The sequence below is a fragment of the Pelecanus crispus genome, chromosome 7, assembly GCF_030463565.1.
Source record: "Pelecanus crispus isolate bPelCri1 chromosome 7, bPelCri1.pri, whole genome shotgun sequence".
In the NCBI taxonomy this organism is placed as follows: domain Eukaryota; kingdom Metazoa; phylum Chordata; class Aves; order Pelecaniformes; family Pelecanidae; genus Pelecanus; species Pelecanus crispus.
The window spans coordinates 22619246-22646107 of NC_134649.1; the positions used below are offsets into that span (position 1 = coordinate 22619246).

At 47.5% G+C, this 26862-nt stretch overlaps 2 protein-coding genes across 5 annotated transcripts; both read right to left on the reverse strand.

The window, feature by feature from the left end:
• Nucleotides 1-967: 967 nt before the first annotated feature.
• On the reverse strand, nucleotides 968-17355 carry PPCDC (phosphopantothenoylcysteine decarboxylase). 4 transcript variants are annotated; one of them, XM_009484047.2, is made up of 5 exons: nucleotides 17203-17355; nucleotides 11579-11674; nucleotides 9051-9179; nucleotides 6816-6984; nucleotides 968-1951 (listed from the first exon to the last, which is right to left on the reverse strand). In XM_009484047.2, exons 1-5 carry the CDS (start codon nucleotides 17353-17355, stop codon nucleotides 1866-1868), a joined length of 633 nt encoding a protein of 210 aa, XP_009482322.1. In that variant the 3' UTR covers nucleotides 968-1865. The 4 variants fall into 4 exon arrangements, with proteins under 4 accessions (XP_009482322.1, XP_075569765.1, XP_075569766.1 ...); XM_075713650.1 differs by lacking the exon at nucleotides 11579-11674; XM_075713651.1 differs by lacking the exon at nucleotides 9051-9179.
• SCAMP5 (secretory carrier membrane protein 5) lies at nucleotides 17338-26517 on the reverse strand. Its single transcript, XM_075714192.1, has 7 exons — nucleotides 26364-26517; nucleotides 24101-24257; nucleotides 23232-23333; nucleotides 22881-22998; nucleotides 22570-22760; nucleotides 17712-17774; nucleotides 17338-17369 (listed from the first exon to the last, which is right to left on the reverse strand). The coding sequence occupies exons 1-7, from the start codon at nucleotides 26515-26517 to the stop codon at nucleotides 17363-17365; spliced, it is 792 nt and encodes a 263-aa protein (XP_075570307.1). The 3' UTR covers nucleotides 17338-17362.
• Between the last annotated feature and the right edge of the window lie 345 nt (nucleotides 26518-26862).

Here is a 26862-nt window from a genome sequence, read left to right on the forward strand (position 1 = left end):
ATCAGGTGACCTGGCATAAGTTCTTGATCTAAAAATGCCACGTTACCCCCTTTCCGCTGAATTATCAGCAGTGGACACTGTACACCTCCAATGCCCACTCTCCAGTGCCAGGAGAAGCCATACGACACCTGCCAATGTTTCTGGAGCAGCTTAAGCTAGAAAACCAGATGAACACTCTTTATCAAGGGCATGGTGTTTTGACCTGGTATGAGGAACCTTACTGTTGGATTTTCTGCATTGCCAAATCACAGACTAGGAGGAAGGATAAGCAACTCCAACCACACAAAATATCCACAGCTGAGCCCAAAGTTGAGTTACAGTTGCAACTGCCAGATCATATATTTCTCTGTAAGTTGGAGAAACAACGTTCACTACTAAAGTCATGGAAACAAAGCAGCATCTCTTCTACCGCCTTCAATAAGCTTAAAGTAAGATCCTCCGATAGGTGGATAGCTTTTACCACGCTAAGATCGTGAGCGAACGATGCAGGTCACACCACAAAGACTTCACTGGCAAAATGCAAAGTTCATGACCACGGTACCACTACAGCCCTTCGTGTGAGCCACAAGCTCTGCTCACACAAAGATCCTTCTGACTTGATCCCCAGAAGCTCTGAATCCCCAGATCTCTGTCAGTGGAAGAGCCAAAAATGGGAAAGTTCAGAGGTTTTTATTTGTGTGGAATAGATAAGGAAAGCAAACATACCGCAATAACCTCTTCCCTCGTGCGCAGCAGTCTGAAGGTTGCCCCCACAGGCGGGATGCACATTCTGTACCGAAGCCCTTAAATTTGACTGGGTCTAGTTAAAAATAAACTCTCTGGGTCAGCAGTGCTCTGCTACAGTGACATGTTCGACAACCCCAGTTTGCTCCCATTCCCCTCAGGAGCAGGATCACATTTCCAAGGAAAGGCTGGACTGGGGGAGCCCTGGCTGGTCTGGCCCACGGGGTCACAGGATTTCCCAATTTTTTCATGCCAGTCAGTTAATCTTCAAGCTGAAAAGGACCATCATAGGCGAAGTTTGACTTCACTCCCTTGGGTAACACCCACCCTGGCTTTCTACAAGGGCCCAGCCTGTTCATTTCCTGACTGGAGCACCCAGATTGGCAGGTGTCATTTTGGTTCACAGTTGACGTCTGCATCCCTATCCAGTCAACAGATACAAAAGGGCAAAGGTTAATTAGGGGACTAGATAGCTTCTTTCAGCCAATTTTTACCCCATCTCTCATAAAAACCACATGCAGATGCAACAATTTAGCAATGATGTTAGGTGCAAACACCCCCCCAGAGCAGCTACAAGAGGCAATTCTTCAGGGGCAGAATTAAAAGCTCTCTTTTATTAAAAGTTTCTGGAGGGGAAATGCTTTTTGGACAGTGACTCCTGCTGGAAAGGTGAAGCCAGAACAGCTACGGACCAGGCTTTGGAGACCAGGGATGTCCTCACACCGACATGCTGGAAGAAGCTGGCATTATCTCCATCACCAGGACTTGCACAGCACTCTCCTCTCTAGCAGCTCGTGGGGGAACCACTGGACCTGAAATACACTGGCAATTCCTTCTGCAGCCTCCTCAGAAAGGAGCACATGTGAAATACTGGGGGCCAACTGGCCTAGCGGAACGTTACTCCCTCTCTGCGAGATACCACAGCGTCTTCCCACACTAAAGCAGCATGTTCTTGGCTTTGGTTTCTGAAAGTCTGCAGTGATGTACCACATTTCAGTTTGGCACCAGCTGGAAGACAACCGTTTCACTCCTTCGGTTGAAGGGCACGCTATAGGTATGCATGCCACCTCGACTCAGCTTCCTGTTGGTTTTATCTTCCCATCATCAGGGAGGCACACAAACACAATTTACATGCCAAACCATCAGCTCTGCATTGGCAAGTCCTGTTCTTCAAGGATCCTTTTCACGCTCTCCACAATGGTCCACACTTCTGCCATGGCACCTCGACCTGCAAGGTAAGAGGAAAACCACATGGTGAAATCCAGGTCCCACACAGACAGCACGAGGTATGTGCTTCCCCTGTCCTACCACCTCTCTTCTCCACACGCCGCAGTGCTGCGGAAATATTAGGTGCACAATGGTGGCACAGCACAGCAAAGCTCACCAAGTATCCCCATGTGTTTCCTCATGACTCGCCCAACAGAAAGCAACTGTGGAGGCCAGAGGATCTGCTCAGTCCACCTGATTCTGCAGGGGTTTTGTGGCATGGTTGAATGCCATCAGGGAAGGAGAGCGAGAAGAGTATTCATGCTAACTTAGTTTGGCTTGTAACTCAGAAGTCTAAGCAGGAGCACAACCTCCTCAGACAGTCAATGGAGAGAGGCAGGAAACCTCAAAGGGAACTCATATGACCTTAATAAGTACCTCATGTTCTGAATCATCTCCAGAGGTGTCTGCATCTGACCCTTAACCGCACAGGGAGTTACTCTCTTAAGCTCACAGTGCCCTGGGGGCAAGTGTGCAAAAGTGCCCCCAAAAAGTGTGTGGGTAGCAAAAATACTCTTTCATCTCTGTTCTCCAGTGTAAACACTGTGTGCGTTCAGTATCTTTTTGAAATGGCCCTTGCCTATAAAAAACTTGCTGAATTCATACCATTCCCATGACTCTGCAATTAGACCCACATTAGAGAAAGCTCTCCTGGATTCGCACCAGCTTGAATCTTGGGAGTAATTCTTGGAGAAGAATTACTGGACAGAACAAAATGTAAAAGCTTTTTGTTTTGGACTGGCTAGCTGCCAGATAAACATCTAATCTACACTGTGCTGTTGCTTCTCTCTGAAATACTTTTTAAACTTAGGTTCCGAATTTTAAGGCCATTAAGATCATTAAATAATCTTGTCCAACCTCCTGTACTGAACTCGGCACTCACAACTCAGTCCATTCACTCCTGTAATTTGCTTGGGGCTGAGGAAAGATACTTCTCCCACCAGCATTTGTCTCCATTGGAAGACTGAAAAGATGGAGTCTCTATTGATCTTTTGTCCTGCCGGCTAATTGCTCTAAAAATTTAAAATACGTGCCTCATTGATCATCAGAAATTAGTTCTGGGAGGTTTTGTTTTCCTTTTTTTTTTCTGGTCCACTTCCACAGCTGGGTTAGCGAGCGCACAGATGAAAAACTAAACCAGCAGCCTCCAAAGAACAGTAACAACTTGAGGGCCGGCAAGAGACAGAGGGGAAGGGGAAAGATCATCCTGATCAGCAGGAAGAGGTGCTCTCTTGTGGGCAGATCAACAGCCCTGAATCTGCCCGGACCCTCAGTTTTCCAGTACAGATGAGCCACCCGAGCCTTGCTTGGGAAGGTGTAATTGGATATAACTGAGGATTTGTGATGAAGAATGATTAATTTTGGAAGGTCAAGAAAATTTGGTTTCCCTGCAAAGTAAGACTCATTCTCCACTATGCCTTTTTCAGACCTGTAAATCCCAGGAGGTCTGAAGCATCCTGTGGACAAACTACAGGCAGATTTGCGCCCTTCTGATCTCCTAACCTCGAGGAGAGGACCTGCAGCTGACAGGTCCTGCTAAACAAGAGAAATTCCCTGACTGCCTCTGCATGGTTTGGCAGAGCTACACCCTTCAAGAACATTTCCAAGGCCTGCCTTCATCCTCCACCACCCACTTCTTCAACATCTTTTGGCAATTCACAGCTGGATTTTTAGGTTTAACAGAGCAAAATCTTGCTAAGCAGCCTGTCTTACAGCACAGTTCGTACCTACAGGTAGAAATCTTCCAGTGTGCCAGGCTCTAGAAATCCAGCCAAGGATGATGAAGATACTAGCAGTTTGGAAACATTTTTGCAAAGGCAAATTGCTCCAGGCTCATGTGTGGTACAGCACCTCTCAAAGCTCTCTTTATATCGTGGTACATGGATATCATCAAGGCCAACAGCAGGTAGCTTACATTTAACTATCCAATCAAGGAAACATTTTAACTGTCAACTTGATTTAATTTGTTATTGTAACTCTCTTTTATCTGGACTCTATGCCTAAAAATAGCCATTTACTAAGGAAGAAAAATTAATTGGGTAAAGCTTGTAATGCAGAAACTTGGCGGCAGTCAGGATCTGGCCCGTATCAGGTGAGACCAGCCACATGAGTTGAGGAAGATAAATCTCTTTTACAGCAAGGCAAACCACAATGTCAACAGACAAAACTGGTGCAAACGGAATCTCTTTTCTTCTGCACCAGATGTGTGAGCTTTGCTACCTGCTGCTTGGGTGGAAGCTGTGGATGAAACTCACAAAACCAGCATGAGTGTGGAAGAAGAGGCCTTGGAGTGAAAGGCCTAAAAAAAAGAGGGAAAGAGAGGAAAAAGTCAGTGGTGGAGACTGTCTTGGGTTTTCAGAGACCTGGAGTCCATTACTGCTGTGCTGGTTTTGGCTGGGATAGAGTTAATTTTCTTCACAGTAGCTAGAATGGGGCTATGTTTTGGATTTGTGCTAGAAACAGCATTGATAACACAGGGATGTTTTTGTTGCTGCTGAGCAGTGCTTAACACAGAGTCAAGGCCTTTTCTGCTTCTCACACCACCCCACCAGCAAGTAGGCTGGGGATGCACAAGAAGTTGGGAGGGGACACAGCCGGGACAGGTGACTCCAACTGACCAAAGGGATATTCCATACCATATGACATCATGCTCAGCAACAAAACTAGGGGGGAGGTTGGCAGGGGGGCTGCTGCCTGGGGACTGTCTGGGCATTGGTTGGTTGGTGCTGAGCAGCTGTTTTCATTTGCATCGCTTGTCTTTCCTGGGTTTATTTCTCTCTCTCTGTTATTTTCCTTTTCATTACAATATTATTATTATTTCAATTATTAAACTGTCTTTATCTCAACTCACGAGTTTTCTCACTTTTACCCTTCTGATTCTCTCCTCCCATCCCACTGCGGGGGAGTCAGCGAGTGGCTGTGTGGTGCTTAGTTGTGGTGCTGGGGTTAAACCACGACAACTGCTTTGCCATAATTTTCCTACATACTGGCAGGAAAATCCTGGCGTTTTCCAGCAGGAAAATCGTGTTGTGAATTGACTCACAAACACAAGCGGAGTTGAGTCAGATGTGGCTACTACTGCCCCAGCTGTCTGTACCATCCCTCTCCTACAAGCTCCTTCAGGAGTTTGTTCTCACAGTAGAGACAGCTGAACTGAATATAAAGCAGCTCCCAAATGACTGCTGGTGTAATGAGGTAACTCCCAATCAACATTGGTTTACTTTGCCATCCTGAACTACAAACCACAGCAATTCACATGCTGCTTCTCATGTGGCTCATGCGTCCCTGTCACAAAGGTGGCAACCCCCAGGAAAGGGGCAGGGCAGAGCAGCAGAAGGTGGAAACTGTGTTCACCATCCAACTCTAATCTGTTTGTGCTGGTGAGTCAACTCATGTGGCCCTTTTGCATCTCAGATCCCCATCTGTGAAACAGGGATGACAGCTCTGCCTCAGGTGCAGGAACCTGCAAGAATAAGCACATTACCCATCAGGAGGCACTCAGCTGCTTTCTACAGGAATAGAGATCCTATATATGTACTAAAAAAGATGAAGGGAAAAAAATAAAGGACAAAGAAGCTATGCCAGATGGCCTTTCCACTTCTGCCAAAATGTCTGCGCAGAATGACATCTTTTGGGCGTTTTCCCTTAACATTATTACAAGTATGTAAGAAATTTGATGTAATCAGGTCTAAAATCCCAGTGGAAGCATAATTGTCCAGGATATTTCAAACTGATGCCTGAGTTACTTGACTACACTTACCTAACTAAATATTTCTTAGTCTTCAGCTCCAAGAAAACGTTCTCTATAAGCACTGCGTCTACCTAAGAATTCAGAAACTAAGCCAGCCCTAGAATTTAACCATGAAGAACTTTTTAACATCCTGTCTTTGCTCAAACTGTTTATTGAGCTGACAGAGCAGTTGAAATCCTGCTAGAGTTGGGGTTGTTAAACAAAAGTATGAGTATACTACTATGCAGGTAATAGCACATTTGCTATTATGGCTAGAACTGGGCAACATTTTACAGACAATTTGTCCAAGAAAATTTTGATAAAAAGTGAATCCAGTCACTCAAACTGCTTGTATAAAAACCCTTCTCAAAACCTCCCAAAAGTCAAAATACCTCAATTTAAAGCAGCTCCTAAAATGCAAATGAGACCATTTTAGTAGTATTTCTTAGCTCTGCAAGTTAAGTCTCTTGAAACTGAGTGTCACAACGTTCCCTATCCCCCTCTTTCACTTCACAGATAAGTCTGATGTCAAAACCCCAAATCAAAACTCGATTGGGAAGCTGAAAAGTAACCCAGGCAACAAAGAACAACAAATGTTAAATGCATGTCCAGCTACACCCTCAGCCACGTCTGCAAAGCGCTTATTCTCACCGTCTGCACTCAGGGATAAGATATTATCCCTATGTTAGAGATGAGGAACTGAGGCATGATGAAAACAGCCCACAGTCACAGTAGAGGGCAAGGTCAGGACACCCAAATCCCAGGCTGATAACGCTCACCACAAAGCCTTCCTTCTCTTCGATCTACTCTCTTTTTGAATGAGTGTTTCTTTTAAATATCAGGCCTATCTAACGGCTCATTTGAAAGCCTGGCTTGGATGGTCTCTTAAGACTACTTAAAAATTAATGAACAAGAGTAATAGGTATCAGCTAGCACAGGGCAAAGCTTCAGTTTGTTTGTATAAACCCTGGCAGTGAGCACCTGCTCCCCACAGTTCAACATCTTGAAGGCCACATGGCAAAAGAATGCACATCCCTTCAGGATAAGAGCAGCACTCATGCAGGAAACCAGTCAGAAGACATGCAAAAGGACTGACCTTCATCTCCACACATTAGTTTCTTCACCACACAGGGGATCTCCGTGTAGCCAAAGCCTTTCAGCTGCTCCACCTGCTGAGCTGTGATGGGATGTTCCCACATGGCTGTGTTCATAGCAGGGCAGAAGAGCAGAGGTTTGCTCAGATCCCAAGCACGGATGACACAAGTCTGCCAGAGAAGCCAAGAGGTTCAGCTCTGAGATGGGTTGTCTTTCCTCATTCCTTCTCATCACTTTGCTGCACAGAAGCACTTTCCCAGCCTGGGTGTCATTAGAGGGCCAAAAGCCTCAATCTGTCAGTGCAGCTGGACTAACCCACAGGCAGATCCACAGGGCTGCTACTAATTTGTATTACATTCCAGCAAAGCTCATCTCTGACAGGCAAGAAAGATGGAGGAGGCTACAAAGATGATAGATCCCATCCTACACCGGCTCAGGGCCAAGCAAGCAGCCCAATCGCTGGAGCAAACCAAGCTGGAACACGATGTGTGCAGACTGCCAGCCCATGTGGGAGACTAAGAGAAGCTGAAAGGCGGCCACAGATCATATCAGCTATAGAGAAATCCCCAAGCAACACTTCAGATAAGCCAGCTGTAGAGCTAAACACAAAAAGTTGGCAAGCGAGTCTTTTTTAAATGATACACCAACTGGATCCGTAACTCCTTACAAGGGAAGCACTGCTGCTTCCAGGATACAAACAGAGGATAACATGAACACATCTGGGCTGTTGCAGAAGATGCTGGCAGATTACAAACCATCTAGCAGCTGTGTGCTACAGGGAATCATATCTGACTTCTCAGCAATACAGAACTTCCAGATAATCTAGTATCACCTCATCTCCTTAAAAAGATAAATGCTGGTTGCTCTTAATGCAATGTCCATCAGTTTCCCTAGGCCTAGCAGCATTTAAATCATGTAAAGGGAGCTTCCCAGGTAGTAACAGTCCCTGGTGCAGGGTCTCTGCTCAGACTGTAGAGTACTTACGAGAACCCTGCCCATCCTTTCTTACACACTGCGATTTGAACCCTTCCCAGCACAGGTAAGTCTGCTAGAATCTGTTCTAACTTGCCAGCCAGCACCTCCAGCACTTGCTTTCCTTTGCTGGAGCTACCTCTTACCTCCACAAGGCTCTCTGAAAAGACTGGCAGAAGTTTGTGAAGCCATGCATCCCTAACAACCTTCCTGAGCTCTTCCCTCTCCTACCACCATCATATCTATAGTACCAAGGGGACCCAGGACAAGACACTGCTTGTCCCTGCCACAGCTCTTTCTGGCTTCTCTCAGGTCTCTAGTGATCTGCTCATACAAATGAGGACTGTTGTTCTGGGTGTACTTTGTTCATTTATATGCAATCCCTCTTGCCTGAACAACTAAGTTGGTCATGAAGGGCTCCCTGGCCAGAGCTGATGCGCTGCCCTCCGTTCCTAGTTCTAGCCTCCTTGCATTACTGAAGGGTGATGCACCACAGCCAACATTTGCAGACCTGCAGCTTCCTGGCAGATCTTTGGCGTGGTTAATACTTATGACTTCTAATGAAGACCTAGTGCCTGGACACAAACCATTCAGCCCTGCTGAAGGTCTCCATCACCCAACAGAGAAGCACACTCTCTTTTAATACACTTTTCTGATCAGCCTTTGAGCCACAGCACTTTTAATACCAGAAGAACAAGCCTGAACAAGCAAAATCCCCTGTAGCTGAAACTGGAAGGTAAGTTAAGTGTGAGCATGTTTGAATTTCTGTGCTATGCAGTTAGGTAAGGGAGGAGGTGAGGTAACAGGAAGTAAACAATTTTATCTGATCTCACAGGTGTCTTTCCAGATTGCATCTAAAAAATGCAGAGAGGAACTCAAAAGTGAGTGCAAGTGTGTATGCGCACGCACGTGTGTGTAGATGCATGACGGAGAGAGGGCGGAGGTAGAAAGAAAGAAATACTGCCCATCAGAAAAAGCAGGAAAGGCACAAAGCAGGAAGCAGGGACTGGGAAATAATGGAAGAGACTGACAGAGCCAAGGAGTGGAAAGGGATGTAGGTCAGGGAAGGAAAGAACAACTGTTTGAGAAGGAATAGGTGAACCATACTGGAGGAAGAGAGAGACAAGCATACGAAGTGGGAGCAGAACATGCAAATCTCACTGTTCTCTATGCTGTAGAAGCACAAGAGTTTCCATGAAAGAAAGGTCAGACAGTCTAATGCTGGGAGGTGAGAGAACTCTCAGGCAGAGCTCCGGTTACTCACCAGCAGGTTGTCACAGATGCCATTTGCAAGCTTTGCCAGTGTGTTTGCATCAAGAGGTGCCACCAACATGAGGTCAGCCCACCGTCTGAGCTCAATGTGCAAGACTGGGTCTGAACGTCCTTTCCACAGCTGTGGATGAGAAAAGACGCAGATTACCGAACCCTCACAATGAATGCTGTGAGCAACAGGCACTTTATCAATCCCACATTAGTAACCACCATGTAAACTTAAGGGGAAAGAATTCCTCTCACATCAAGCAAGATCTGACAGCATGGAGAATCAGGGACTGCAGCCACAGTGCTCGTGTTTCTGACTTCCCTTTTCCTCCAGCAAAGGCCGTGTTGCAGCTACATTTAGGAAGCACATTTAACAGACGGCACATATCTCCTTGGTGCTCTACAAATGGGTATCCTTTCCCCACAAAGACAACAACTCACATGTCCCACAACCACAGATTTCAACTCACAGGAAAGAGCTTTCCCCATCCACTTCCCATTCACATCATCCCTCGGCTTCAGAAACGTTCAAAAGAGCTCCCTCAACACGTACCATATCTGAGCAGGGAAAGGAGCTCCATCCTATCAGCCAACTGGCTTCAGCCAGTCAGGACCAAACCAGGGGTCACATTTCCTGAAGGACTCATGCAATTTAGAAGCCTCACATTTCTTTAAAGTGAAACTATCCACTGGCTTTTAACAAGGTATAGACCCCTAAACTGCACAAGTCACTTTTCAATTAGGATGCACATCCCTACACATACTCACAGCAGCAAAGTAAACCCTTGTAACTACAGTACGGAACAGTCCTGTTAGCCTTCCCTAGGATGGATGAGGTTTAACCAGCTGGGCACTTCCCTCCTCTCTTGGCTCTTAAGTGAATATTTCTGTTTTCACTAAAGCTCTGAGTTGCTCAAGAGAGCCCATGTCTTTTCTTAACTGGGAAAGTGTCAAGAGAAGCAGCAAACAGCATCAGGTGCTTAATCCCCAGAGAATACACACAACCACAGGCCAGCAAGAGGTGCATCAGGGCCACAAATTGTTCCTTCTCTGAGTCACTGGAAACCACAACAAAAAGACAGCATCTGGAAAGCTGGTGCTTCCTGACACCTTTCCCAGCTCCTCCACTCACTCCTAGTTTTTTCTAGAAGCACAGAAAATTGTAGTCTTATTTTCAGAATAAAATCTCTCACAAAGAGATGCTGGGACGGGCTTATTTCCCACCCTTCTGTCAGAATGGCATGTCATAAGGGCTCCATGCCTGTGTTCCAGTGTGCCAGCAGACCTCAAAGCCTGACCTGCTCCTCTCCTATCACCCCACCGAGGGTTCCTCAGAAATAACTTTGCCTGAAGCTGTAGCACCCTGGGACCCAGCAGATCTCCACCAATCTCCCAGACCTGCCAGAAAGCTTCCTGGCCATTGCCATTAGCAGGCCTCTCGTGGATACAGGCTAATAAAAGCGATGTTCACATGTGAGTGCATTGGCAAGAGTACTGGTAAAGAGTAGATCACCTTGTACTCAGATCAGTACTGCAAAGTAGAGACAAAATGTATAGAAAAACCATGTTGATGTTTATACAATGAACTTCTCTGTACTCAGGGACTCAAAGCATGTCAGCAAAACTGTAGTCAAGAGAAAAAGCCATTTTACAGGGTCTAGAGATGTTCACAGCCCTGACAACTGAGCTATCCTTTACTGGAATGGCTCTTCTATGTATGCGCATGAGCACAGATGCGGACACCTCCAAGGTAAACGCCACTTCCACCAGGAGAACCTCTCTTAACTTCCAGCCACCAATTACACTGGTGCACAACACCTCCAGGTACTGGTCTTCCTCTGCACCACTACACCAGAGTGGCCTTGCCAACACACGGTTACCCAGTCAGACACCAGTCTGAGTTTTAAAGCAGTGTGGGTAGTTTTGTGAATGTCAGTGATGTCTGCAGATTCAGAACATGTAGTGTTAAGGAGAATTAAGCTGTTGCCTTCATGACAAGTATGACTCATGACAAGCACCCAACACCCTCACTGAGACTCTGCAGCAGCTTTCTTGACATTTCCTGATACTCCTCTCAGAGCTGCGGATAGCGGCTGAGCCCAGGGTGGCAAGAGACCACTTTTACCCTCATTGCCTGCTGCAAGTCTGCTAGGACAGTACAGGATCCTCCAGTATAGCCAGGGCAGCCTTTCTTTTCTTCCTCATTTACAGCACAGTTGGAACCACGTTCTTTGAAAGCCATATTCCAAAGCATCCATTATTAGAAGAAAGAAGTGAGTCTTGGCCCAAGATTAAAAAATAAATCAATGCGGTCTCTTGCAAAGAAACTTAGAGGAACACTTCTATTTGCTGTTCAGCACTTGAAGACCAAGTGAATCTCCCAGGGAGCTTGCTCTTTTTCTGAAGCATGACCCGTTGGCCTTCCAGAAGCAGAAGGCACGAGTGCATGACAGAACTATGTGAATTACAAAACATGTGGCTAGTGGGGATAGGACAGAAGCCCTTGCAGTCTCCAAAGGAAGAACAACTCACCTGCCATTCATCTTCATCGCTGTAGAGGGTGACAGGAATCTCCTGGGCATTGTAGAAATGCTTTGCTCTCTCAGTAGTGACTACCTTCACTTCAAGCTAATCGGAAACGAAAGAGAAAGACAGTCCAATAGTTAGACTTAAGGACAGTCCTGTAAAGCTGGGTATAGGAAGAAGGCTCGAGCGACTAAGATTTTGAAAGCTGGGTGGATTCTCAGAGGACTTTTCCCTACTGTGTGCATGTGCATAACTGCACCTCTTCACAGCTGAAAGACCAGGCTGCTGCAGGTGTTCATAGGAGCCAAAGACTCATTTCACTGCCACCCTAAAACAGGCAGGTGATTAGTCACTGCCTGCCAAACATGTTCACGTGGCCAATTCACAGCAGGGACAGCAGAGAGGACAGAGCAGGTCAGAATGAGATGCAGTTCTGTGCAGAACTTCAGAGAGACAGTAAGAAGCAGCAAACCAAAGCTCTGTGAAAGGTGCCCTTTAAATCTCAAAAGACACCTGCCAAAGGGAGTAGGAGAGCATCTTGCTTCAGTGGATTCCCTTAATCGCAGCACAGAGGAGTGCCGAGGGGTGGCATGCCTACACAGCACTTGCAGGATCACTCTTCCCACACTCAGGGCCAAGAGGAAGCTCTCTGCCATGACAAAGCACAGTGCTGAGTGATCAAAAGTCCTGCTGAGGGACAAGCTGACTAGCTGGGTCTCAGCACCACCAGCACAAAGCAAGCCCACCTCTGCTGCACAAGGGTTCACAAGAAAGAATGGCTTTGGAAGACAGAGTATGATTTCTTGGTGGAATGGACCATGTTGTGCCCCTCTCTCTGTCTCTTTCTGCCCCTGCCTCTCCCTCTCAATGATATCCTGGTGACAAAAGTGGGGAGCTAGCTACAGACTACTGGATACTACAACCATGTTAAATCAGACTTGCTTCAGCAAGGGGTAAAAATACCAGAAGCAAGTCAGGGTTGTGTCTTCCAGCTATCCTTCCTATCAAGGTAAGATGTTGGAAAGAGGAAAACCTCTGTGTAAGTATGTCCATAGCACAAGGTTTCTGTGCAGCCAGAACAGTAAACCAGTGGCTTCCACAAAGGAAAGAGAGACTGGGTGAAAATATACGAAGGTTCTCTTTGAAATCTTAGATACATCTGTCTGCCTTGATGAAAGCCAGTGGAACCTTCAGTTATATGGTATACTGGGGAAATCCTATCCTGTCCCTTGGATGGTTATTTGACATGCACACTTATGAGGTGCTAAGATGCCCTATGACGTGAGATCCTTTCATTTCCTCCTGCAGAAATCTTAACAAGTGGACAAGAGGTTTTTTCCCTGGTTTCTACATGTCTCATGACCTGCTCAAAGCTGTAGCCCTGACAAATGTTGCAAACAGCTGCCTGCCACATGCAGTGAAGCGGAGGTGCTCGGCACACACCGGGATCAGCCACAAAGCAGAACCAGTGTCGGAGTGGCTCTGCATGTGCTGATCACCCGTGCGGCACATGCAGCCATATTTCCATCTGCAATTCCTCACAAGGATGTACCTTAAAACCAGTCAACAGACAGGCCAACACATGGAGGGAGTACTCCGAAAGACTGTTATTGTGGAAGATGCAGCTCAGACCATTGATTCCTGTGAAAAATAACCCTTTTCATTATTGGCCACTTTCAACCACAGTCTGCTCCTTCAAGCAGTTCACAGTGCAACCCACCGCATGGTTCTATTAGCTCAACAGAGAGATGGAGAGAAACCAACCTCATCAACAACTCCTTCCCAACTAGAAAATTGCGGCCTGAGGTACAAAACTGCTGAAGCACTCGGTCTGTGCACTCTGGCTACAACAGACTGCTGAAAACCTCCAACCTCCAAGAAGCTATCTTCAACAGCAGTGGTTGAAGTGACAAAACATGCTAACCTATCTCCTCAACACTATCTATTTGACTGGGAATGGAGCAGTGTTGATTATCTGCACCCTCCATGACTAGAATAACAGCTTGGAGCTGTGGAAAATCCCAGCCTTAGCATATCACGGTCTTTTGGTAATTTTTCCTGTTTCCTGAAGAAAAAATAATGGGAAAATATAGCTGCACATAACACCAGTATTTGGTACTATACATTTGGTTCTTTGCCTCTTCTAAATGTCTGTTCTTTTTCAAGCAACCGTAGCTTGGAATCACAGCTGTGCTTCTAGTGCTTTCGAGTGTGAAGATCATATTCACAGCAATCAACCGTATTGTTTCCATATTAACCTCACCTCACAGGAAGCTGTTTGGAGCCAAGCAGCGACACCCACAAAGGTGCTAACGCTGCTCTCTGCTATGCCATGGGCTTCAAGGAGGTGTTAACCTCGCAGTCTGCAAGATACTATTTATTTGGTGATTTTAAGGAGCAACACGCAGTTTAAAGGGCCACATCTGCTTTCTGAAATGGTACCGGCAGGCCAGGTCTGCACAAAAAGTTTTCAGCAGTAGTGTTTGTTAGTGGTATTCTTATTTTACAGTTAGCCATAAAGATACAAGGATTTGTTAGGTGATCCAATTCTGTTTACCTTATGACATATTTTGTCACTTGCTGCTTCAATTGCATCATTATTCAAAATTTTCTAATCTAGACCAGAAATACCTATCTAAAGCTAAAGGATACACAAAAGCCCCCAAAAGACACTCTGCTTTTTGTCATTTTTTTAAGATAGTTTCATAACCATCTCCAATCTTAAAAAAAAATACGTATTTCTTCAAAGCATCAGCTCAGGAACGGGGAATAGCTGGCTATCGAGTACTGCATCCAACCCACTACAAGCTAGAGTGTACCAGAGGGATATGTTCAAGGACTCTGAGTGGTGGTGACTCCACCACTGCCCCAAGAAACTCTAATAGTTAGAACTCTATTAGTTAAATATTCTCCCTAATTAAGGTTTTCTGCTGGGGTGGGCTCCTGGATCCCTTGTTCTGAGCAAGTCCTTCAAGTCCCTCCAGCTATATTGGAAAGAGATCAGTGTTCTCAAGATCACTTTAGCCTACATAGTTTTTGCCTTCTATTTACCTGGCACACCCTCTGTTTGCTTGTGGTTATATCTCTGCTTAAACAGTAAAGTCAGTCTAGCCACACTCAAACTCCTTTACTGGAGACAGTTTATACTAGTTAAGAGTTCTTTTACTTGGACCACTTCAGCCATTTCTCCAGAATCAACTTTACTGCAAAACTGCTCTCCTGTGTTCACGCAATATTGTTGGTCTCTGTTAGATGATTCTCCTGTCACAGCCATTTCTGCTTGGGGCAAGGGTGTGCATATGATTTTTTTCCCCAGAACTTTCTCAGTTTTGACAACAAAATCTTTACAGACAGACCAAGCTTCGGTAACAACTGCTGCAGAAGAGAATGAGTAGCTCCTCTTTTAAATGGCACCTACAAGCTGACGTAGATGCTACCCGGCAGGACCGCAATGAAATGACATGACAATGTGAAGTCCAGATGACATCCTGTAGCTTCAAGAGCAATACATTTCACCCACAGAAAAGGCTGCCGTTTCCTTTCTTTATGACTAACCAATATCCTGCCAATGTGATTTTTGTCATTGTATTCCTGCCAGGACATTCAAAAATCCTAGGAATCAGCCTGAGACAACGTGTGTGAGTCTAGCCCAACCACAAGAGTTACCCACAGTGTTCTGATGTGACACTATGTGCTGTCTCCCCACAATGCCAGGTGCAAGGGTAATAACCTGAAAGGCGTAAGCTGATGCCGCATAAATTTCCTAGATCTTCAAAGAGGTTAAACAAAAGGTAGTAAGATGTAGTCACATCCATTACCACCCTCAAGGAGATGTTAAAGTTTAATGAGTGCAAAATCACACTGCCAAATTGTTCACTGAGGATCATCTTAGCCAAAACATCAATTTAAACAAACCACTCCAGTTTCAAGCCTCTGACCACATCTCCTTTGGTATCAAAGCCTTCCTCTGCTCCTGCCCTGCTTCTGCAGATGGCTTTTTAATGTTCTGTTCCATCAGTAAAGAAATTGATGCAACAGGCTTGTGCAGGACTTAAACTCAATGGAAAAGTTACACTGACTCAGCAGACTTTAGATCAGACCTTGAAATCACATCAGAAACAAGTAGATAAATAATTTTAATTAACAAATTAAGGACTGGCTGCTTACTTTCACTTTTTATGCAACAAAAGCCTAAAACCCGTGAGTGCAAAGCCTGCAACAGATGTCAGAGAACGTATGGGCCTTCACAGAGAATTCAGGTCCAACCATCTGCAGTTTTTAATCATGAATCAAATGCTCAGAGAAAAGGAACATGTTTGACCTAGATTGCTACACTGGATCATTTGCATTCTTCCTGTCATCTGCGGAGAAGGATGTTCCAAGCACCAAGAGCAAAGGAAAAGAGACAACAGCAAAGTCAATCCAAGAGATGGAGGACCAGAAGATGCACATCCTGCATCCCTCACTAACAAGAACACAACTGCTGGGGCTGGCCCTTACCTTGTTACCCCCCCGTCCTTGGCATCGTTTGTCTTTGGCCTTCTCACTCCAGGCTAGGACCTTTGGTCTCACTAATCATTTCAGGTCAAGCAATAAATTAACTGAGGCCCCTCCTTGCAACCCACAAGGCCAGCCCAACTGGCAGAACAGGTGCCCAACAGCTCGCCACATCTTCAGTACCCTTTCCAACTTGGATATCAGCATCAACCAGATACTTCAGAGTTACTTGGGGATTGCATCTCTTCTGGCTCTGTGTTAATGTATCTACAGGTAAAACCTCCTAAATCATCCATAAGTATATTTGTTAAGCAATCTAACAAATATATCTGGATATGCAAATGCACCCTCTTGCTCCTGCAACTTTTTCATTTCACTGCTCCAGAACATTTGCTTCATTTCTTAAAAGCTAAAGGTTTTCTATGTTTTCCTCTAACTTTATCCTACAGCAAAAGTTAGCAAATTTCCCTCCCTGATTCTAGTTACTAGTGGCCTCTGCTGGACACCTCTGTTACTCCAGACAATAAACTTTTTTTTTTTTTTTAAAAAAAAACAAAAAGCACAGACACACATAGCAGCTTGTTTTTTCTCTTTCTGTTTTTACAAGATCTGGTTTCCCTTTGCTGGTCAGACAGCAGTGTCCATCTTTGCAAACTCCACACCTATGGAAAACTGCAAGGTCCCAGTTAGAGATTTCAAGTTCCTGAAAGCATCCACCTGTGTCTGTAGCCATATCTGATTAAGCTGACTGATAAGGATGTATTCCGAAAAAAAAAAAAAAAAACCAAAGCAAGGACCTATTCAATCATTTTTGAGAGAATGAAGCAAGCTGAACTGAACAATTTCATATTCCAGAATCTAAATGTTTGCCTACGGAAATATCCAGGAACAGTTACTGCCCTCAAGACCTGATTTAAAGCTAACTCTTAAGTATAAAGTAGTATGAAACGATAGGAAAAAGTATGAATTGATTTTTTTAAAACAGAAGGACCCCTTCTCCAAAACATTTTCAAACTAAAGGGCTGAAAGCCAGAAAGAACTTTTCATTTCAACAGAAGCCATGTAATCTCTCCTCGAAATGAGAAACAGGGTAACACTAACTTTATGGGACTTCTACCAACAGATTTACTTACCCCAGGGATTTTCAGCAATTCGGCAATGAGGAGAGGTAGCTTCAGTGCAGCCACGCTTCCAGTCACACCCACCAGGACATGGGATTTTTTCTGTGGCACAGATGAGCTCTTTTCTGCAGAAAACCCTGGTTCTGGCGGTGAGAAGGGTTCCATGCTCTGATCAAACTCTACAAGCACAGAAAAAGAAAGCCGCTTGACTAATGGCGCATCCAACCGAGCCTAGCATAGCAGGGCTCCAACGGCAATGTATTCCCGAGGGCGTGCATTTAAGCCTGGACTATGCAGAACCCGGAGTAATTCAGTCTGAGTACCCGCAAAGCTCTCAAGCATCAGCAGACCTTTAAGCATAGCAGTAGCCTACTCCTCCCATTTAATTGCAACTTTCTCTGGGATACTGGTAAACAGAATGCTGAAACCTGCACAAAAGTGTTCTGGTAAAGCCCATGGCCCCCAAAACAAAGATACACTCTCAAACATTGAACATGGCCCAGAATTTACAATAAACGTACCTTTCACGCTGACTGCTGGGAAGACACGCACCGCCCGGGCAGGTCAGTGTCCCTTCACACTCCCTGGTGAATAATAAATACAGGGAGACATTTCAATAATTAAAAATTTTGGGGCCCTGAGGCAAGCATTATCATCTTACTTCTTATCATATCACTACATGTGTACAGCAGTGCTAGAAATGACTCCCTAGCAGATGGGGAAAAAACCAAAACAGTGAATAAGATGCAGAACACAACAGCCACTGAGTGAAAACACCTCCTCAGGGACTTGAAAGTTAGAACTGCTCACTTCCCCACCAGCGCCAAGCAAAGCAATCCGCAGGCTGAGGTGGCCGCTTCCAAAGCGGGCTGAGCCGACAGCTTTATTTCAGGTCTCCTGCCTCCTCCCAGCTACCCTTCACTGCTGCCACGCCAATAAGTCACAAATAACTGTTCTGGTGAGGAAAAGCGTTCCTCCGCAGAATCAACACGAACATCTCTGCTTAACGAGTAATTAGCAAAGAATAAATCCACTTCTTAAAAAATCTGAAAAATGTGCTTCTGGCAAAGACACTACACTGGGATTCAGTAAAGTTTGTTCAATGTTACCAACATCCATGTTATTCAGAGGAAGTTACTTGGAAGCATTTTGGGTGGAACAAAAAGGAAGAGAGAGATGCTTACACTGCCCTTACTTTCGGTACCAACTCAGATGTTGGAGTGAGGGGGCTGGATTCCTGAGAGAGAGGAATTTACCTCTTTGGTCACTTCCTGGCATGATTCGGCAGCGGGTTTAATTTAGGACCCTTCATGGGGGTGTGATTCAGATCACGCTTGTACAGCAGTTACGTGTCAGTCTGACCTCTGCACCCAGCCACCGAGACACAAGAGCACAAACGTCCTTTCTAACCTCCTCACACCCGTCAGCTGCAACACAAAAGCAATAACATGTTCTTTTTCCATGCTCGGCTTGCAATTAATACATTTAACTCAGCCCATGAGGTTTCTTAGTGTGTTTGTAAAAAATTGCTAGGATAGGATCACGTTACCAGCTTGGACTTCTGTGCACTGATTAGCAAGAGTAATTAGAGGCAAGGCAATCCAGCATGCATATTTGCTAGGCGATTTCAATGCTACTGTAGCACTTCACATGTTTATCTATAGCTAATTAGAATTAAGTTAACGCCATCACAGCAAGGAAAACACCCACTTCCCTTATGATTACTAATGGACAATTAATTCACCGAAGCATCCACATCTTAAAGCCTGGAGACTAAGGCATAATTTTTTAATAGGCAGCTTTCAAAAAAGGCTATTAGTGACAAAACAAAAGCACGATATTCTGGGCCGTGCTTTCCTCTTACCCGAACACAGCTCTGGGGAATCAGGTAAGAAGCCATTAGAAAGCAAGCAGTCTACAGGCCTACTTATTTTATTAGCTTTTTAACTCCGCAGTTACGCTGAAAACAGCTTCAAAAGGCCGCTGAGACAGAAAACAGAACCAAGACACCCCGGAGACTTCCAAAACGTACACAAGTAACGTTTATATACCGGCAGAGGCACGACGGAGCCCGGTCAGGAGAGCGATAATCCCCTGAGCTCAAGCCCCGGCGACCGCAGGGGCCGGGCCGCGACCTGCTCCCGTGGAGGCCTCGACAAGATCCGCCGTCGCCTAGCAACGGGGGCGCGACCCCTCCACGGCCCGGAAGGCAAAGGGCACGCTGGGAAACGCTGCCCCGCCCTGCGCTGATTGGTGCCCGTCGCGCATGCGCGCCGTGGCGGGCGGCGCTGTCCTGGGGCGGCGGCCTTCCTGCCCGGACAGCCCCTGCCCGCCCCAGGGCCCTTCCCGCCACCCCGCCTTGCCCCTCAGGCACCGCCAGCCCCGGAGCTCCGCTGCCGGCGCCTCAAGCACTGCGAGGCAGCCCCAGAGGGGCTCGTAGGCCTTGCATCGGGGGTGCTTGTTCCCCTTCGCACCCCAGCAACGCCCGCTCCGCAGCGCTGGGGAGAAAAAGCCCATGCAAAGGATCTCTGCAAGGGTAGGCAGGTGGTTTCGGGCTCCTCAGAAAGCTGTTTAAGGAAGGATCCTAGCTCATGACACGGTTTTAGAGATGTCAGAGGGCAACAGAAAACTCACTGCTAGGGGGAAAAAAGCATGGGGGTGGAATAGGGTTGAACATCCCAGGGGTGCAGGGCCATTGGCTACGCCTGGATCCACACGAGAGGGCAGGCAGCTCCCAGTGACAGATGAGTCCAGGGAGGCATTACAGACCAGGAGCGAAACCTTTCCTACAGAGAGCTGGTGGGGAAAAGCAGGTTAGAGGACTGCTTGCTTAGTGTCTGAAGCAGAAGCATGACAGATCTAGGGCAGCACATGGTGGGTAGTCCCCAGCCCTTCCCAGGATGCTCTCTGGGCATCCCCCAAATGTTGTCAGCTACAAATGGGCAAGAAAGACAAGAGGCAGAGGGCTCTGCCTTGCCGACTCAGGGACATGAAAAGCAACAGCAGGACCTCACTAAAGCAGCAGAGGCCATCAGTAAAACCTCAAGCATGCTCTAGCCCAGAGCTGCCTCCTCACCCAGCCACGGAAACACCCAGCATCGGCTCTCCCACCCTGCAGATCTGTGTGTTTCACAACCAAGGCAGTCCCCACCTAATACGGTCGCAGATTAAAAATAAATGCGGTGAGAATGGGGGTATGGTATCCTGCCCGGTCTCTGCCGGCAGGGCAGGAAGGCTGGAGCCACAGGAGCACGTTTTGGTGGTCAGCACTCACACTCGCACATTCAGGAGACACACCGGAGAGGAGGGTTAGATGCTGAAGCAATGTCTGTTAGTTATAGCTTGTTACAGTTATCGTTTATGCATCTTGATTGTAAATGCAAAAGGTGAAGTCACTTAATCCATCATTTCTCAGACATGGATGACAGAGCACATGATTTGGCATAGTAAGTTTTAGGCTAGCTATAAATTAATTGCACAATATTTAAACCTGATTAAGTACATAATAGGCTCAGCAAAGGATTACTTTTCTCCTTACATTTTATACATATATATATATACACACACACACACACAGAGGCATTTTATCATTAAATGCATTTTAGTCTTATCAAGAGACAACTGCCTACTGCAGAATGACTGAAGTGATACCCTTAAAAAGGAAACTATTCTTGGTGTGCTTTGCTGGAAAAGAGAAGTTCCTCTTTGGGGTGATTCTTGTGGGTACGAGTCACAGACAAGCATCACCAGACAGCTAGAGGGGACAGGGGGGCGAGGGGCTGGGGACTGACACAGCTCTGGCAAGCTGTGGGCATGAGTGGTGGCACGCTGAGCTCGTTGCCTGCAGCGGGCAGGAGATACTTGAGCCAAGGGGCCGGATTGGATTATGTTTGGTCTGCTTTTCTAGGACTTGGAGAAAAATTTGGCTTATTTAAAGTGCATTTAGAGTCTGAAAAGCATCTCTGAGAAGGAGCTTTCCCTACTGCCCTGCAGCGTCCATCAGCTCCCATTTATGAACTGATCTTTTCCAGGGTCTGCCAGTCACCTTCCCCGGCTGCCACAGCCCAAGAGGTGTTAGTCGGAGCTCAGCTGCCTCCTGCTAAGGTGCAAGATCATTATTTAAAAGCCTGACCTCCCCTAACTGGGCAAGGATTCGGGGCTGACAGGAGCAGCGATCTCTGCACCAGGAAAATACACGGCCACATTTCACTGTGCTGTTAGAAGTGCAAGTGAGCGGGAATCCTTCCCACCAGCCTGGAGGTTTCCTAAAAGAGCCTTAAATTAGTGCACACCTCAAAAGCTAACAGGGACAAATCTTGGCCTTGCTATTTACATGGTCAGTGAGACTGGTTGTATGTGCTTGCATACAGGGTGGCAAGATTTGACCTGGAGCCCTACCCAAGAATAGGTCCTCTGAGAAATGCTCTGCCAATTTTACAGCCACTTTTCAAAATAGAAGCCTTTTGAAAAAAAAAAAAAAAACAAAACAAACCCACAACAGACTCAGGATGCAGAATCTGCAACGGGACGGTTGCGTCCCTCAGGGAAAATCTGTTCTCACTCCCCAACACACGCACACACACAGTGCGCCGGGACTCCTGCCCACAGTCACGCACGAACGCTGGCTTTCTACAACAAAACGTGAACTACTCATTTGTAACACCACACGCTGAGAGAAGTTGTAGATCCTGAGCCAGGGTTAGGAATCTCTTGGCTTCCAGCATATCAACAGCAGGAATTAGGGTTTCTTTTTTTTCTTTTCCTCCTCTTTTTTTTTTTAAATGCTAAATCAGCCAGCCACCTGCTAGTTAAAAAGCAAAAGAAAAGAGAGAATCCCTGGGATTGCTTGCCCTTGCCGAGACAGTGGCAAGTGGCTGGACACTACTAACTGAAAGAGAAAACTCACACACATCGGAAACCTGTGGTTCAGCACTTATTCCAAGAGGGGAGATGAGTGCTGGTTGCTATTTTTATCTTTCCCTTTTGCAAGGAGGCAGGGAGGGGCTGGCTTTTGGCTGATGTAGTTCTAACATACACCTATCACCACACAAATTAAAAAACCACCACTGTACACTATTTCACAGGGAAAAAGAAGACATGTGAACTTACACTTACTACCACACACAACAAGAGCCCTGCAGGTCAACTCATGGCCTCTTCAAAATGAAAAATAGAAAAGAAGAGCTCAAGACAATAATGGGGGGGGGGGGGGGAGAGAGAGAAAAAATCCAAAACGATCTCGTTACAAAGATTGGGAAAAGAAGAACCATTATGGTACACTCCAACTTTCTGAAATAGCTGCAGAAACTCAACTCAGCCATCCTCCTCCTCCCTCCCCACCCCAGCTCTTTCACCCGAGGACACAGTCCTGCTGCTCACATCTCGTTGGAGTAGGTGTAGTTTGGGGTGGCAGAGTACTGCGTCTCGTGCTGCATCATGGCCCCCTGCGCCGCCCCCATCGCTGCGCTCTGTGCTGCCTGCTGGACATGGGGGTTCTTCCATGCCCCTGTGGTCCACTCCTCCTGGGCTTTGCTGAAGCTCCCCCCGCTCCCCCGGTAAAACTTATGCACCTGTAGCAGGTTGGAAAAGAGAAAATCCAGAGGTGTTGCGCGACTGCAGCTCACGCTCACCCTCCAGGGTAGTGGCAAGGGCTCCCTGAAGCAACGCGGTACCGCCCTCTCCTCCCGTACCATGGTGAGAGCGATGAAGGAGAAGACCGCCATCCCCGTGAACAGGACAGTGGGGATCAGCATCACCACGGCCGACCCCACGTTGGTCCCAAAGAAGGAAATCGCTGCAATCCAGCCGCTGTAAGGAGATGAAAACAACCGGTCCATTCAGCAGCCTGAGGCTTTCCTGGCTGGCTCTGCACACCACAGCCTGCCAGCATGCCTCCCCTACAACCCTCCCAGCTCCTCAAACTGCCTTCCCCAAGGAGAGAGGCTACTGAAGTACTGAGGATGTTAAAATACCACAAGGCCACAGCACCAGCTCAACAGTGACTGTCCTTGCACCCAACAGGAGAGCAGCATCTTCCTTACCAGACACCCCAGCCAGGGATTCCCACTGCCTGGATAATGCTGATCACCAGCTGGGCCATGAAGGTGAAGAAGAAGGCCATGAAGCTGAAGGAACTGTCTGTCCTGCAAGAGAAGGCTCAGTCACTCCCTACACCTCCATCCCTGCTGCATTGCAAGGGAAGGGAGACGGTCCCATGTCTCAGACCTTTTCAGGGCAGAAGCAGATGTCGTTTAGCGAGAGGGTGGTGAGAAGCAGAGCTGCCTGCAGACAGCAGGCACCAGAGCAGAACTACAGGCAAGGGAGAATCTGCGAGAGACTGAAGGTGGTGAAGGGGCACCTGGGAAAGCCACGGGGCATCAGACCCTCCCCATGGCTCAGCCAGCTCTGCGCATCAGGCAAGAGGGCATCTGTGTTCAGACACGGCTCTCGGCTCACACCACCCCACCATCACTCAACCTTCCTGCTTGGGGAAGAAATACACCCCCAGCTTTCTAGATGTGGGGGTGCTGCACTGGGGATTGACCTCAGCAGCACAGATAATCAATGTAAGCACCTCGAGGACTCATGGAAAAATATGAAAGAAGCCTCAAGGATGAGCAGGAGGGGAGGGAAGGTTGGCAACCCAACTACATCCTCACCACTCCCCCTGACGCAGCGCAGAGACATAAGTAGGGTGTCTTTATATCGCATGGTTGGGGTTTTGGCCCTCAGAAAATCCCAAACACCCTCGCTTTGAAGGTTAGAAAGTAAAGCTAAAGGGCTGGACAGAAAGAGCAGAAATTCCCCCAAATATTCAGGCAATGCCCCAAGCTAAGCACTAACTGTTTAGGAAGGAAAACAAAACAAAAAAAAAGACCATGAGAAGCCGGGCTCAGGTGCGACCACTTACTTGAAAGCTTTGTAAATAGGTCTAAACCAGCAGACATAGGAGCAGGGCGTAAAGAGAATGAGCCAGAGAATTGCCAGTCCAAAATTAACAGCTCCACCGCCTCCAATCAGCCATGCGAGGCAGCCAACGAGATTCACTGCCAAGGTGATGCTGTTCACTGCAAACACACACACACACACACAGAGGGAGCACAGTAGCGTGTATGCAAGGACGTCGGTGCAATACAAGAGACCCCAACCCCAGGGATGCCCATGCAGGGCTGACCTCCAGCAGGTTTGGCCAGCAATGTGTTACTCTAGCTGGATTTCCCTTAACTTAAATTAAGCTCACTGAGTCCAGGGAACATCCCCAGGCTGGCTCAGCCAAAGGGGGTCTAACCTCAGCTGAGGAGCAGGAGGGGGGAAAAAAAAAAAAAAAATTACTCGGAGTTGTAATGTCTTAAGTAGGTCTGGGGCTCATGGGACTCTGAGAACGGGGAAGAGCTGTATCCTCCCACTGCCGGTGAGCCGGGGCACACTTACACCAAGGAAGGAAACTGGAGGAATAGAAACAAAGCTTTTTCGCTTGCCTCCAGCTACAGTTTTGCTGAAGGAGTTGTGCAAGAATTCCCTGAGCGTTATAACACCCCCTGAGCTGAAAGCTGAAGTCCTGAACTCCCGGCCCCTGCCTCACCAGTTCAGGGGGATGGCATGTTTGCTTCTCCCACCCTTGCTCGGGGTTAAGCAATACAAGGGCTATTACTATGAAGCTCAGCTTAGCAGACACAGGACAAAGCAGAGAAGGCTCATCTGCATTCTGACGCCTCCAATTTTTGAGAATGATTCATTATTCCAACGAGAATTAAAACCCTCCCACCACCGCCTGCAAGAGAGCTGCAGCTGGCAAGAAAGGGAGCTCAGTTGACTGGGCACTCGCTACTCCCTAAAGCCCCCAAGGACACCGAGGGGACCTTTCAGCCTCTCTGTGCTTGCATCTGGCTGGGTGTTTGTGGGGGAGTTGGGGAGAAAATGATCCAGACAGGAGCTCCAGAGACAGAACCAACAGACAGGCGACTGGCTCAGAGAGCTGGTGCTTCTGCTGTGGGAGAAGCTGGAGCAAGAACTGAGCTCTATTAAATTACGCAGAGCAAGAGCAGCCAGATTGAGATGGGGAGGGGATTTAACACCCCCAAGACAGCTTCTCCAGGGAAGCACAACTTTTTTTTCCTCCTCCTTCACAGAAAAGTTACACTAACCCTCCTGACACGATGGGGGAAGTTACCCCAGGGTCACCTTCCTGATGGGATGCAGTCCCCAAAAGCTACAGCAAAGCACCGCCCCAGGGGTGCCAGCCTGGCACCATGCCGAAAGACAGAAACGCCCAGCCTCTCTGGTGCCAGCTCAGCTCCCCATAACCTGCCTCCAAAGCACAAGGCACTCCCTGGGCACTGATATGCTTCCAAAGTTCAGGGAAAAGCCCCGATTAAGGAACTAAGTTCTGCTAAATAAAAATAACATGATGGTGCCAGCTTGCCCCGAGCTGCACACAGCAATTAGCATCATCTTCAGTAATGTTTCCACATGTGTCAGGATGCTATCTGTCCCTCTGGCTCTTCTTCCCACCCGGGGTTGGTAAGGAAGAGAGACCCAGGCTAGTTTTAAGAGTCAGAAGACGGTGACAGCTCTGTTAGCACAGCACGGCACACAGAGGCATGCAAGAGGAGCAGGCAAGACCCGGCTTTGGGGGAGGCCCCAGGCTCCCCTGTTTCAGGGAGCAGGCACCCTGGCCCTCCAGTCCTACTGGCATCTCAGCCTCAGGCTGCTGCCGAAGGGCTCACGAGGAGCTTGGGGTGGCAGAGAAAGCCCTTCCCCAGCCTGGCTGCCAAAGAAACCCAGCTGAGTCCTAGCAGCTCTCTGGCAGGGTGAAGCCAGCAGCCAAGCGAGACAAAGAGGGGAGTAAATCCTTCGGCAGGAGGACGCACTAGTGCTGAGCCATCTCCTCCTTGTAGCGGGCTCCAGTTGGACATCAAGGTCACCACTGATGGCCCTCAGACACCAAGCCAGCTCCACACCTCCATCCTGGAGGCTGGAAGGGCTGAAACCCACAGCATGCTGCAGCCCCCATCCCATCCCCAACAGGTTTTAATAGGAGACACTAAGGCCTGGAGGGGCAGAAGGACTTCCCCTGATCTTGCTCTGCTCTTTCAACTGGTGCCTGCCAGAGGAGCAGCCTTCGGAGAGGCAAACACAAACCCACCAGAGCCCTTCCCTGCCCAGCAACTCACACATCCAGAGGTAGTAAAGCCGCTTGGCCATGGTGCGGTGCTGTGGCGGGATCTCTGCATCGAAGTCCTGGTAGAAACATGGCTTCAAGGGGATGAACCTCGGCAGGGGAGGGAAGTTATTCACTTTTTCTGCAATAAAAACTTTCATCAGCATTAGGAACTACACAGAGCTGAATGTAAATCAAAAGTCTTCCTAATTAGTCTTGTTCAGCCCCAAGAATTGATGAGTTTCATGCAGGAATTAAGGATTTCCCTTGTAACCATCAACAACTCACCCACAAGCAACAAGACAAATTTAGCCCTCACTGGCCACATGGATCCTGCAAGCATGGACACCCACAACCCCAGTGGTAACTGATGAGGTGACATTATGGCCAGTAAAGCCCCCGATGGGCTTCAGAGGCGAGGGGCAGCCCCACCGGAGACCTGGCCCCTACCCCCCCAGCCACCGTACCTGCCATGCCAGCACACGCTCAGCTTCTTGTTCCACAGGAAAAGT